This window comes from Contarinia nasturtii, unplaced genomic scaffold, assembly GCF_009176525.2.
Source record: "Contarinia nasturtii isolate CC-2019 unplaced genomic scaffold, AAFC_CNas_1.1 Cnas_scaffold_695, whole genome shotgun sequence".
Taxonomy (NCBI): domain Eukaryota; kingdom Metazoa; phylum Arthropoda; class Insecta; order Diptera; family Cecidomyiidae; genus Contarinia; species Contarinia nasturtii.
The window spans coordinates 10,783,473-10,796,850 of NW_022198046.1; the positions used below are offsets into that span (position 1 = coordinate 10,783,473).

Genomic DNA, 13,378 nt, shown 5'->3' on the forward strand with positions numbered 1-13,378 from the left:
CGCAATCCGATCATAAAGACGAGATAAAATGTTCATGTCTTGTGAGAAATCAATTCGATTTGCTCAATTAATTACTATTTTTCGTTTAGTTTCGATTTCAATGCTCGCGCATTTATGCATGTTTATAACTGTCTGTCATTGCTTTGATAGTTTTTTTTCTTCTCTATTTGTTTTGGAAAACGCACGCAAAATCGGTTTGAAAGTTCACGACTTTTTATGTTTGGTGTTTAGAATGATATTTTTTTTCGTAATTGTTGTTGCTACGATGTTTTGAATACACACATTGCTTAATTCTCCCGCTGAAAATGCGATGATGTATCGATACTTCCAGCTGGTTCGTTTTACAAATTTCATGACAGTCGAGCAATCGCATAGGCACATATAAGATCATTTAAACTATGATAAAGAAAGATATTTTCGAACATGAACGTGGAATTCAATCTCTCATCGAAAATATATGGACCTTGTTCCGTTTGTTTTTGTTGTCTCTTCGAACAAAATGAAATCAACGAGCGACACATCGATCGAGGATGTGAATAGGCGATATACAGAGAGAGAAAAAAAGACTAGCGAGAAAGAGAGGCTTGAAATAGGAAACGACGGTGCGAGCACATTTGTGGGCTTTTGTCTAGATAAAATAAAGCGACGAGATCATAATGTGTACATTAACGACATACACACAAAGTAATCAATAAAATATCATAATTTATGATCATATAAAATTGCAAAATAACAATCTTAACGCAATTTAAAATGCACTTGTATATTTTAAATGAAACGTATTTCGACTACGTTCAATAGATTTTTATCAGGTTTTTTTAAAGGCAATGCTGTCGTTTTTTTCTTGTTTTCCATCAGCAAAGAAGCATATATGGAAATTATGTGTGTTTGTATGTGCGCGAATATGAATTCAAAATAGCGGGCAAATTATGTTTAATTTTCGAAGAATATAATGGATTGAATGTACGTGCGTTATTAAAACGTTTTAACGTACGTAACTCCATATCGTATGTGCGCGCACACACACATCCCGCTCAATATGATACACGTGTGTACAAGCAATGCGCAATTCTTATTACCTGATCCCAAAGCGAAAATCATTTTAATTCAAATAGAGAGAAAAAAAATAGTTTGCAATTTAGCAAAACACGTTAGCGGTAAAACGCGAAATGGCATTTATTGGTTTGATACTTTGGATGAAACGAATCGGTTTACGAATACAAAAATTACAGCCTTATATTTTTTTCAATTGAAACTGGGTGGTTAGATGTTGTTGATTTCTACGGTTTAGTGCATGCAAATCTTAAAAGGGCTAGAAGGAATGCAAAGGTTTTCACATTGAATGGTGGAAAAGGTGATTCAGAACAGGTTGAGGTACTCTTTGAAGAAACGGGGACGGAGGAGATCTATACAGAGTTACGATTTTTGGATATCTAGTTTAAACGTAGCATTAGTAGCGACTTTCAATGGAGCGAAGTAGAGAGCATTCCCAGAACATCATCTGTCAAACTGATACGTAGAAAAGAAGAAATTGTTGTAGAGAGTTTCAAAGGAACATTTGTACCTGAATGCTGAAATTTTGTTACCACGACTTCTCATGCCTAAAATCGGCCATTACCTTTTAGGTGTCGAGAAATAAAAAAGAAATAAAATGAAATGCATGAATGATTTTTTCATAAAATATTTCATTTTTTGCCACCAATAATCGATGGCAATTTATCGAATTTGTTTGACTGTTTACTTCATCCCTGAAGTTTAAACAGTATAACGTAACAGTTTATTCATCTAATTTTGGAAATATTCTGGAATTTTGTTTTTCTCATTGTCGCTGACTACGTTAATGTCTGGCGGCATGAGTAAAGCAAATAAATACCTAGCTAAATAGATGAATATGGAGATAAACGAAATGAAAAATAATTCAGCCAATGTCAATATTTTTCATTATATAAATTATTTGGAATTTTCTATAACATTTTTGTGGTATAAAAATTGAGTATAAATACACCATGTCGCTTCAATTAACACGTATTTACTTTTAAGTAATATTCTATATATTAATATCAGAATGTCGTTTAAAATTCGAGCTTTCATACTATTCTTTGCATTTTGCGTGAGTAAAACAATGAAATTAAATTTATTAATTCTTTTAATTGTTAAAATAAAGAGACGCTTTTTTATTCGTTTAATAATTTTTGTGTTAAACTTAAAAATTCAATTTAATTTAAAGACTGAGTATATTTTTTTCTTTTTTTTTGGTTAAGATATGCAACATTGCAGGAAACGGAGGTAATTTGCTTTTCCTTAATTTCAAATCATCCGAAAATAAAATGAATAGTTTTGAAAAAAATTTCATTTTCATTCTTTTCAAAAAGGAAATTTCGACGAAAACACGAAATTGTGGGGCAATTGTGTTCCAGAATTACACAATTCGGAAACTTCAATTGCTCATATGGCTTTGAGCGCAATGAAAAAAAACGGAGCAAAAGTTGCTCAGGTATGAAAATGTTTCACAGTTAAAAGATTTTTTCAATAAATGTTTTATTTTTAACAAATTCAGACCATTGTAACGATTCGTATAACACAATCAATCATTTTTTCTTCATGATAGATAAACGCTGATACAGGTAAACAATTGAAGTACAAAGATCTTTTTGAAATAACAGTTCGCGTCGCACAAAATCTCCAAAATCGCGGTTACAAGCCAAAGCAAATGTTTGGATTTATGGTGAAAAATTCCGAGGCTGTGGCAGCACTAATGTTTGCTGCGTTCGCTATGGGTGCTATACCAGATATGTGCAGTGTTACACTCGGAAAGGAGGACTTGGCTCCGATATTCGAAAGATCCAAACCGAGCGTCATATTCTGTGATGTTGAATTCTACGATTTAGTCCGTGAAAGTCTTAGAGAGGCTGGCAGTAATGCAAAGATTTTCACATTGAATGGTGAAAAAGGTGATTCAGAATCGGTTGAAGCACTCTTTCAAAAAACCGGAAAGGAAACAAGATTCATGTAATTTATCCATGCATTAGAACTTTACATTGAATATTCTGTGTCACATAAATTATTTAAATTATTTTTTAGACCGACTAAAGTGGATGGTATCAATGATGTCGCGATAAAAATGTGTTCATCAGGTACAACCGGAACATCCAAAGGTAGAATAAATCTCAAAACATGGAACCATTATTTCTACATTCATTCATAAACATTGGCTTCATCTCGATTTCAATATTCAGGTGTTCTCTTATCGCATGCCGCTCTAATTTCGGGCATCTTACGGACAAAAGTTGTAGATACCAATAGTGTTATCCTCAATATGAATTCCATCGATTGGATAACGAGTTTAATCGCACTTTTGCTGGCAACTTTCAATGGAGCGAAGCGTGTGATCACCGAAAAACCATATACACCCGAATGGCAATTGCAATTAATTGAGAAATATAAAATTTCATTCCTAATCACACCACCCTATCAAATGGTATCAAATTTAAAAAGTGGTTTACTCTCAAAAAAGAAATTGTCCAGCATTCGACTTCAATTGGTATGCGGCACCAAGGTGCCATTTGATGCGCTAAACGAATATAATTCATATTTGACAAATGGATCTGCAGTGAATTCGTATGGAACATCAGGTAATTTTTTTTCTAGACCAAAAAGGTACATATCTATCATATTCAGTACTTTTTATTTTCATTATCAGAAATGGCATCATTTTTAACAATTGATTATCCAAAAAGTGGAAAGGATACCATTGGTAAATTATTAAATGGTTTAAATTTAAAAATTATCGACGAAAATGGTAATCGTGTTGGCATTGATATGGACGGTGAGATATATGTGAAGAGCTCATATAAATTCATCGGCTACCATGGTCGTAATGATTTGACGAGAGAGGTTATTGACGATGAAGGTTTCTATCGCACTGGAGACATCGGTCATGTGGATAGAGATGGAAACATATTTATCGTTGGTAGAGCAAAAGATTTATTGAAGTATTGTAGTAAGAAATTTGCACCGTCTGACATTGAAAGTTTTCTGATCAAATCGCCGGACATTGAAAATGTATGCGTGACTGGAATACCGGATGATTTGGCAGGAGATATACCGGTCGCTCTTGTTGTGCGCAAAACAAATTCAAGAATATCCGAAAATGATATCTATCAAATGGTCGCAAGTATGTATGTTTCTGTATATAGTCAAAGATCGATTTGATGAATTATTTGCAATTTTTCCACAGATCAATTTCCCGACCACTATAAACTTCGGGCTGGGGTCTTTTTTGTGAACAGCATTCCGAGAAATAATGCAGGCAAAATCTTACGTAGACAAGCACAAGATATTGCATTGAGTTGTGCAAAGGGCCGCTGTGAGTGAATCAATTAAAAATGAAGAACTAATATTTCTATTATCTGATTTATGAATTGATCATAATAAAGAGCATGTTTTGCGTAAAACAACAGCATAACTCGTTTTTCACTTTTGAACCATCGTTCTGTCTGATTGACATAAATTTTCAACAAAGTAATGAATTTTGACAAATAAGAAATAAACAGGACAATTTTTCATGAATCATTTTTGAAAATATATGCGGAGCAGGAGCCCAAATCACCAAAGTCAGCTTATGAATTCAAAATAGCGGGCACATTATGTTTAATTTTCAAAGAATATAATGGATTGAATTTACGTGCGTTATTAAAACGTAACTCCACATCGTATGTGCGCGAACACACACATCCCGCTCAATATGATACATGTGTGTACTGTGTACAAGCAATGCGCAATTCTTATTACCTGATCCCAAAGTGAAAATCATTTTAATTTAAATAGAGAGGAAAAAAATAGTAACTTAAATATTCGCTCTCTTCATCGCTCCGTTTGCAATTTAGCAAAACACGTTAGCGGTAAAACGCGAAATGGCATTTATTAAGTATCGAATTGCGAAGAAAACAGGAATCGAAATCGAATCGATAATTGATTCGGAAGGTATTTTCGACTATAACTTTATGGATTTTTAATGAAATAAAATAAACGCATTGAAACCTTATTTTTTCCAAATGGTAGTTACCGTCATGTTATTTCTCTATATCGTTGTGTGTGTGCGCGCGATGATCAAATCGATTGGGTAATATTGTGCACACAACGTTTTCTGTATCTCAAGAAGAAATATCACGTTTCAACGACGACTTTTTTCTCAGCTTAAAATATTGAGGATAGAAAAACAAATCGTAGGTTCGATTGAATCGAATCGATGCATGAATGAAACGATATGCACCACACCATGTGGAATATATTGCATCATAATAACGAATACTTTATCGAAACCAATCAATGGCTATTGATATTTGCAATAATTCATCATTCACTTCTGCCCAATGTATCTGCTGTATAAAATCGCGCTAAACAAACTCGAGAAAGAAAAGAAAAAAAAACCAGATCAAATAGTGCGCTTATAAAATGTTAGATAGTTTATTTATTTTCGATAACCTGTTTGAAGTTTTCATTAGCCATATTTTGTGAAAATCAAACGAACGAACCAAAAAACATGCATCCAATGAGCCACCATCGTCATAAACGTCAAGAAAATCGTAATAGACGAATCGTGGCGCACATTTGGAGTATGATTTCGAGACACTGACTGAGTGATTAAGCAATAAATATAGTGATTAGCGATGAATGTAAAGCATCAATGAATGTTTATTGGAAGTGCGCAAACTAACTTTCTGTGATTTGATCAGTGGTTTTTTTTTGTCTTTCATTTGTCAACGATTAAAACGTCAATAAAAATACCGATCGGACGAATCAAGAACTATTATGTAATAAATCGTTTAAATTTGTTGTGCGATTGAAATCAGAAAACGAGTCAAAAGACAAAATCGATCGATGGAAACAAACATAAATGGTTGCGGCTGCTTCTTGCCACACTGGTTGTTTGTTCAACAGTCCAAATATGTCACGGTGAAAGAAAAAATACAAATGTACAATTGACCAAATACGTTTCAAGCCTCGATATAACTCATATTGTGGTATTCAATTAAATGAATGAAGAAGAGTGCATGCAGTCGGAGAGATAATATATAACTGGATTCACAAATTAATTAATTAATTGCTGAAAAATTTCCATTTTTTTCCAATCCATCCACCCCTTTTTTCCATTCATCTGTGTTTTTTTACATAAATCGCATGGAATGTCGATATATAGTTTAGTTCAAATAGGATTTTATTCTAAAAATGAATGTCAGTTATGCACAATGACCTAAAATTCATCAGCTCACCACATCGAGGCAACTGATCGAAAATGGCAAAAAATATATATTACATATGAAATGAGTAAGATCGCATCCGAGTGAGAGATCTAGTATGGAATGTTAAAATGTATACCGTTGCGTTCATGTTGGGCGTTTATAAATACTGTATATCCATGTTATACGAAGAACGAGCACAGTTCAGCCCAACAACAAATAAACCTGTATCGGCAAAATCAGTAATTAATTTTGGCATGCTATCGAATATTCTATCGATTAATTAAGAACGAATACTCACACACACATATATATATATACGCGCGCACACACACAAGCCAGTCAGCAGTGTTCAAACGTTTTAGCGATCCACGCACATACAACCACATCGACAATCACTGTCAGTCTTATTCAAATACATTCATAGTTGTTATTATTGGTGCTGCTGAGTATTTTTTTTTTAATAACGATAAATAACGTGGTAGTTAAACTGTAATTCGCACAGATCTCATCGCTCAAAATGTTGACGGTTCGATCGTGTTTTTTGCAATGCTTTTTCACTCTTACAGCGAAAAGAGTAGAAAAAAAACACACCACTACGTACACTTTATTAAGTGCTTTTTCTCTATCTACAGCATTCAATCTCAATTTCTTGCTCCGCACAACGGAAAATACACATTCCATTTATAAATTATCAAAATAATTATTTAAAGTAAATGAAAAAATTGAATGTGTCTTCTTTCTTCTCTTCGCTCCCAATGTTCAGCGCTCCTTGTCTCAACCGGTGGCCACTGTGCAAACTTCTCTATCTTTCTCTGCACATATGGAAATCTCATACCAACCGAAATGAGAAACGTTTTTTTTTTCTCTCTCGCAATTTTCTGCGGCGATCGATTATTATTTTAATTTAATCTGCAATAAATAAATCACATAGATACTTAAAATACAATTTCAATTTTGAATTATACGCGGTTCAATCTGCGGCATGATACCCTTAAAAATGAAAAGCCAACGCTCTTCTCTAGCTGTTAAAAAATGGGAAAAATTCGAAAGAGAAAAAAGTCCTTTTGTGTTGAGATGCTAAACGCGGGTCTTTTCTCTCTTTCTCAGGGCCATCGCCGTTTTATTGCTTAACCTTTTAGCTACAGAAAATTAAGCAGAAAATGAAACAAAAATAGCAGGCAATACATAATTTACGCATTTATTATACGTATCCACAATCGCAAAAATACATCGGTCGTCTGCATTGCTCTCTCTCTCCCTTCTTTGTCTCTATCTATATCTCACTCTCTTTCGTTTATTGTCTCTCGACGATATGTGTAATCCACAGCCAAAAAACGTTTCTTTCTGTTGTCTTCTCGATACATATGTGTGTGTACCTCCGTTGGTTTTCTTTTTTTTATTTTCTCTGATAAACTTTCAAAAACAATTATTCCAACTACCAAACGAATTTAATCTGTGAGTGAATGCGCAATGTGCAAGCAGTAATAAAACATAATTTTTCTGTTCGTTTTTCAACTCCGCCTTCAGTATAACATTCATCGATCGTAATAATAAAAGCGAATGAATAAATGCGCTTGAGCGCGCGACTGTCGATCGATCGGGACACAGCCGTTTTCGCGAGAGTTTGGTATGCAGATCAGATTGTTTGTGTGATGTGCACAACGCCATTCAATTTGGGTCCCCCATTCTGGCGGCCTCGTGATCTCTGGAACCTTTTTACATAAATATATGGAAAAGCACAAGGCTCCTGAATTAAATTGATTCTCTATATGCCGATCTCACAACGCTTGAGAGAGATATATAATAGAGAAATTGAGACCAAATGGCGCAAGTGCTTTTTTTCTCTCTGACAGAGAGTCAAAACATTGTTTGTATCAATTTCAGTTTTTCTCAACGTTAAAGTTATTGCTAATTTCGATATAATAACAATAGGAACTCTTTTAGTATTAAAACTACGATAATGTTACTAAGTGATTTGTGTACACCAACGGCAATTACATACTTTGTACAAATGATTTAAGTGATTTGAACTAGGAATTCGTTGAATTGAAGTACCTTTTGTCCATCGTTTTGTTTTCAACTTAATGATAGCATAGAAAGAGAAAAAACGGTTGCATGTTCATCATAGCATCCTGATGGCAGCTCGCAATTTATACTGTATTCCCCCAGTTGATACAAAATATATTTCTCGTGTTGCCACCAAAAACCACAATGCAATTGAGTTTTAGCCATCATTTTTTTTTTCGCTCTGAAATCGGTTTTCTGTAAACCATAACCTTTTTTTTCTCATCTCCTTGTTCCAGAGAAATTAAATCCTCGTTGGAACAAGAGAGAGATGTTGCTTGGTTTTGAAGATTGTCCGCGTTTTTTTTTCGGTACATTTCAAAATGCCTCATCCTCCGCGCCTTATGCTACCTCAACACATTCGCCATGTGTTGCCGCTGTTTCCTTTTGTCCCGCAACACACACACACACACAATGTACAAATACCAAAACATCCAATTTAGATGTATAAATTGCATAAAATGGTTTATGTGACATGTTATATGAATATTGCCGGCAATTTTAATAAATTATTTTTAGGCAATAAATGTGCATTGAACTCGATCGTACAAAATAACAACAACGAATAAAAAAAAACTTGTACGGGAAATATGGGTATATATGTATTTTTGCGGTTTTGTAAAATGCCTCTTTTTCCACACGGTTCTTCAACGAGTTGGCGAAGAGACGGGAGCGAGAGAGCTTGGCGAGAAATTCTTATCTCTGTTCTGTTCCGTATTATATTTTAGCACATTCGTTATGCATTTCGGTGCAAAAAGAAATGTTGAAAGCAACATTGGCCATGGAAAATCGGATATTGTGAAGTGAGAGAAGTAAGTCGTGATTATCGATCGTGGTGAATTTTTCTCTTCGTCTCCTCTGACAAGCTGTAGAAAAATGAAATCCGAATCTTTCTGCACAGTTATAACGATGCAAAGATAATAGAGAGTGATTTTTTTTGTTTTGTTTTTTTTTTTCTCTGTTCGACTGTTATTCTTTGGCCGTTTTTTTTTCTCTTCAAACTGAAAAATTTATTATGAAGAATTTTGGAATTGTGAATCCGTTATTGTTCGGATTTTTTTTTGTGCTTTGCACGCTGTTACTGTTGCGGTTAGTTTGTGTCGGGTAAAACAACAACACAATTACGAAATTGTTGTTGTCAAATGTTATGTTGTGTTGCTCAGTTGTTGGTGTTTTTTTTTTCTTATTCGTCTAAAGGCCATATCGAATGCGATCGGTTCATTGATTTATTTCCATTCGTTGGCTTCCAACAGCAGACGCAGCAGAAACCAAAAGAGGAAATGAACATTTTAATGTGCGAAATTTTAATTAAATTTTTTTGATGCAACTTAAACAGGCGTACAAACGATTGGCCTTCATTTGCCAATTTGGACCGGCACTTAGTCAAGGCATTCAATTGCTTCTCTGCTTCTGCTCGTTTTTCTTTGGTTGAACATTTTCAGTGCAGTTCACAGTGTTTGGCCATTTAAAATGACAAATGGTTGGTTTATCTGATGGTCGATTCTAATTGAAAATCATCTAAATGTATTGACTAGCTAATTTACATCACGATAATGTGTTTATATTCGATCAATTTTAAGCGATTCGACCATTTTTCTTGTTGCATCGAACGATACGGCGATTTTAATCGATCGATCGAGATCTTGCCGCTTTTTCATTCATTTGCCATTTTCATGACTATTTCTACTTGAGTTTATTTTTCGTTCTAAAACTATAAGTTATCCGTGTTCACGCCCAATATATTAATTGCTTGGTCACGTTTGGTAAACGAATCCACACTACTGATGATCGCATGCTTTACCAAACCGTGCGCGTGCGCGCACACAACCTCAGCACCGATTCTATGGTTCTCATTTTTCGTCGTACGTTCTTGCGCGTTTATTTTTGTTTTTCTAATAAAATGCATTTTACAGCCGGTTCACCATTTTTTTTCTTCTTCTTTCGTTCTTAAAGTTATTGTACTTTGTGGTTGAAATTGCTTTCAATCTGGTGTTACTCCTTTACAGAATTCGAAATGCAGCCACAGTCATCATGGTCATTTGCCATCGTTCAAAAACATTCAATGTTTAATAAATCAAATAAAAAACTTTTCAATTACAAAAACCATAATAATGGAAAAAGAAAAGAGCAATTGGCAGTTTTTTTATCTTCTCCATGTATGTATTCTTTCCATTTCGCTTCAATTTTAAATGTTTGCAGTGAATAACGCTTACAGCAATGATGCATCGGTGGTGGTGGTGCGTTTTTTGCGTATGTTTCGCTGATTTCATTTTTTTTTTTTTCAATTTACAGAAAATCTGCACAAACTTTATGCATACATTTTCAATTTGGCACGGCCGGCCACCGTTAAACGAAAACAAACGAAAATGTGGCATCAACATTGCCCAAAACTCTTTCTTGGCTTACTTCTGTTCACACTCATCAATTCAATTGGAAATATGTGTAATGTTTTCAATTAAATTTAAAATGAACTTGATGTGATGATTTAGTGTTCAGAGATGATGGTAAAATTTTGTGCATCGAATCAATTTCAGAACATAATATCAACAATCAGTTCAAACGAACAAAAAAGAAGCTCTCCGAAAGAGAGACAGTGTGAAAAACGGAATCATTATAAGTAGCACTATTTGGTTTGGTAACATAAGCGGAATTGCTTAATATTATTTGAAATATTTCCATCTATTTCTATTTCTATTCAATGGGCACGTTTTGGGGAAAAATCACTGTTTTATTTGGATTGTGTGTTTTTTTAGAGTGCAATGCGAGTTTTGAATGGTCTTCATGGTTTGTTCCTGTTTTTCTCAAAAGTGCGCGGTGGCTTTTGTGTATATGCATTTTGAGGTTCGGGCTGCTTTTTTTCTCTCGCTTGGTCATCTGTTGGAATTACAAAAGAAATACGTTTCTTTTTGTTCGATAAATAAATCAACGCGTTTTCTGAAATGTTAAATATTAAACAAAATAAAGAAGAAGCGTCATTAAAAATGACCAATGCATTCGAGTGCAGAGTAGTGGCGAGCCAAGCCACTGTTTCACTGAATTCTCTTATTAGTTTTACATGTTCTGTTTTGTTTGGGAGGTATTTGCCTCCTTTATTTATTTATGTTTGAGAAAGAAGAAGAGGCACGAGAGAGAAACACAAACGAACAGAAAAAAATATGAATCGATTTTCGTTTTGTTTTAGCTCTATTTTATGGGTTTTCGTATTGCTCCGTCTCTTCTGTATTTGAACAAAACCAAAATATAAGCAAACAAAATACAAATGCGTGCACACACACAATGGAACGAAAGGGACAAGTGCTCAAGAGGTAATATAAAAAAAGAGTTCTCTTGAGATTTCGTTCCGAATTTTTTTTTTTCGTCTTCTTTCGCTGTCTGGCTGCTTTTCGTTTTTTTTTTTCTCTATTTTTTTATTTATTTATTGTTCACTTTTATTGCGCTTATGAGTTATGTGCATTATATGCCATCGGATGGTTAATTAGATTAGAGAGGAGTGACGCGGAACAATCGTCGGCCCAATTTGAGCTTTGAATTTTGAGTTGCTAATAGGTTTCGTTCCGATCCTATGCACTCACTTGAACAAAACCACCAGAAGTGGTAATCGAATGAGAAAATCATCGACTGACCAGCAAATGGATTATTATTATAGATCCAAATTCCATCTAAATTACTACCAAAAATTATTATGGCCTTTTCTTTCGAACGGCGAAAAAAAAGAGAATACAACTGGTATCATAAGCGGAAAAGAACAAAAAAAAAATATATATAGATATGCCCCGAACACGGCAGTGTAAAAGGAATTTTAATGCAATGTAAATATTTGAGGAGAACGACGACGGCAAAGCTAATAGAAAAGTCCGTGTGATGCAAAGGAAATTAAACCGAATTGATGCAACGAATGTGATAATGCTTTAATGGTATAATCAACGAGAAATTTCCTGATTCAAACTCGATTTTTTTTATAAGAGTACCGATTGATCGTGTCATAAGAGAAAATGTCGATCGAATTGACACGATGACTTCTGATTTCGTGTCGATTTTAGCGCTGCAAAAATTAACATCCAAACATTATTACCACACACCTATACATTCGCCCGTTCGTTCGTTCACATAATCGATCTATTAAGTGTTTGCTCAGCGAGAAACAAAGAAAACGTAATGAACAAGCGCAACAAAATGAACAAAAATGGTAAGCATATGCCTCTGCTTTAAATAAATTTATAATTGTCGTGGAATAAAAACTTCAACACCAACCGTTCAATTTGTGTTCTTTTTTCATTCAAACATTCAATCTTTTGTAACCCATTCGTTCGATCTCTTTCTTTAAAAAAACGCCAACGCTCAATTTTATTTGACTCTTGTCTCTCTAATGGTCTTCTGTACCATCGTTCCTCGTCTCATTCCATCTCAGCACCGGTCGAAAAACCAAACAACTCATGGAACGGCAGTGAACAAGCACTTCTCGCCGTTGGTTTTATATATTTTGTTTCTCTTCAATTCGTATTGGAATTTGTGAATCGCATTTAAAAATGATATTGGTGACGTGAAGCGGTAGCAAAGCAGCAACAGTATGCACACAAGAATTGTGGTGATCGAATATGCAGTGTAGCGCACACAAAATGATACCTGTTTTCAACTGTAATGCCGGACATTTTCAGTTTTTGAAATAGAGAAGAGAGAAAATGGTTAGGTCGTCATCGTTGTTGTTCGCGAAATGCCGTTCACTTCGGTTGCACGACAACACAGAGTTCAATTTTTATTGAGTAAGTGCGCGGTGTGATATAAAAATTCGACTTGTCTAACGAAGAACACACAATTCATCATTGGAATGCTTTTTTCGTCGCCTCGTTGAAAATTGACTGCACGGATATAAATCTTATACTATGTTGCTACATATGTGTATAATTCTCTTTCTTTTTTCTCTGGTCGTTCATTTCGATTGGAATGCGAACATTGTTACATTTTTCTGGCAAAATCAGCCAAACATATTCGACACTCATACTCGTTCCTGGTTTTTTTTATACAGCACACGAATCTTTGTCGCCCTCTCTCTCTGTTTCTCTCAATCTGTGTTT

At 34.6% G+C, this 13,378-nt stretch overlaps 2 protein-coding genes across 2 annotated transcripts in view; one reads left to right on the top strand and one right to left on the bottom strand.

The window, feature by feature from the left end:
- Nucleotides 1–13,378, bottom strand: part of LOC116341455 (protein dachsous) — an 89,721-nt gene that overhangs the window by 27,861 nt on the left and 48,482 nt on the right. The window lies entirely within an intron of this gene.
- Nucleotides 2,018–4,462, top strand: LOC116341456 (4-coumarate--CoA ligase-like 7). The gene is made up of 8 exons (XM_031768569.1): nucleotides 2,018–2,110; nucleotides 2,262–2,286; nucleotides 2,373–2,494; nucleotides 2,609–3,009; nucleotides 3,082–3,155; nucleotides 3,237–3,632; nucleotides 3,701–4,174; nucleotides 4,238–4,462. Exons 1-8 carry the CDS (start codon nucleotides 2,066–2,068, stop codon nucleotides 4,372–4,374), a joined length of 1,674 nt encoding a protein of 557 aa, XP_031624429.1. The 5' UTR covers nucleotides 2,018–2,065; the 3' UTR covers nucleotides 4,375–4,462.

Coding starts and splice junctions, on each gene's coding strand:
- LOC116341456 (XM_031768569.1), top strand. CDS start 2,066: ATGTCGTTTAAAATTCGAGCTTTCATACTATTCTTTGCATTTTGC. Junction 3,010..3,081: donor GGAAAGGAAACAAGATTCAT/GTAATTTATCCA, acceptor ATTATTTTTTAG/ACCGACTAAAGTGGATGGTA. Junction 3,633..3,700: donor GAATTCGTATGGAACATCAG/GTAATTTTTTTT, acceptor TTTCATTATCAG/AAATGGCATCATTTTTAACA.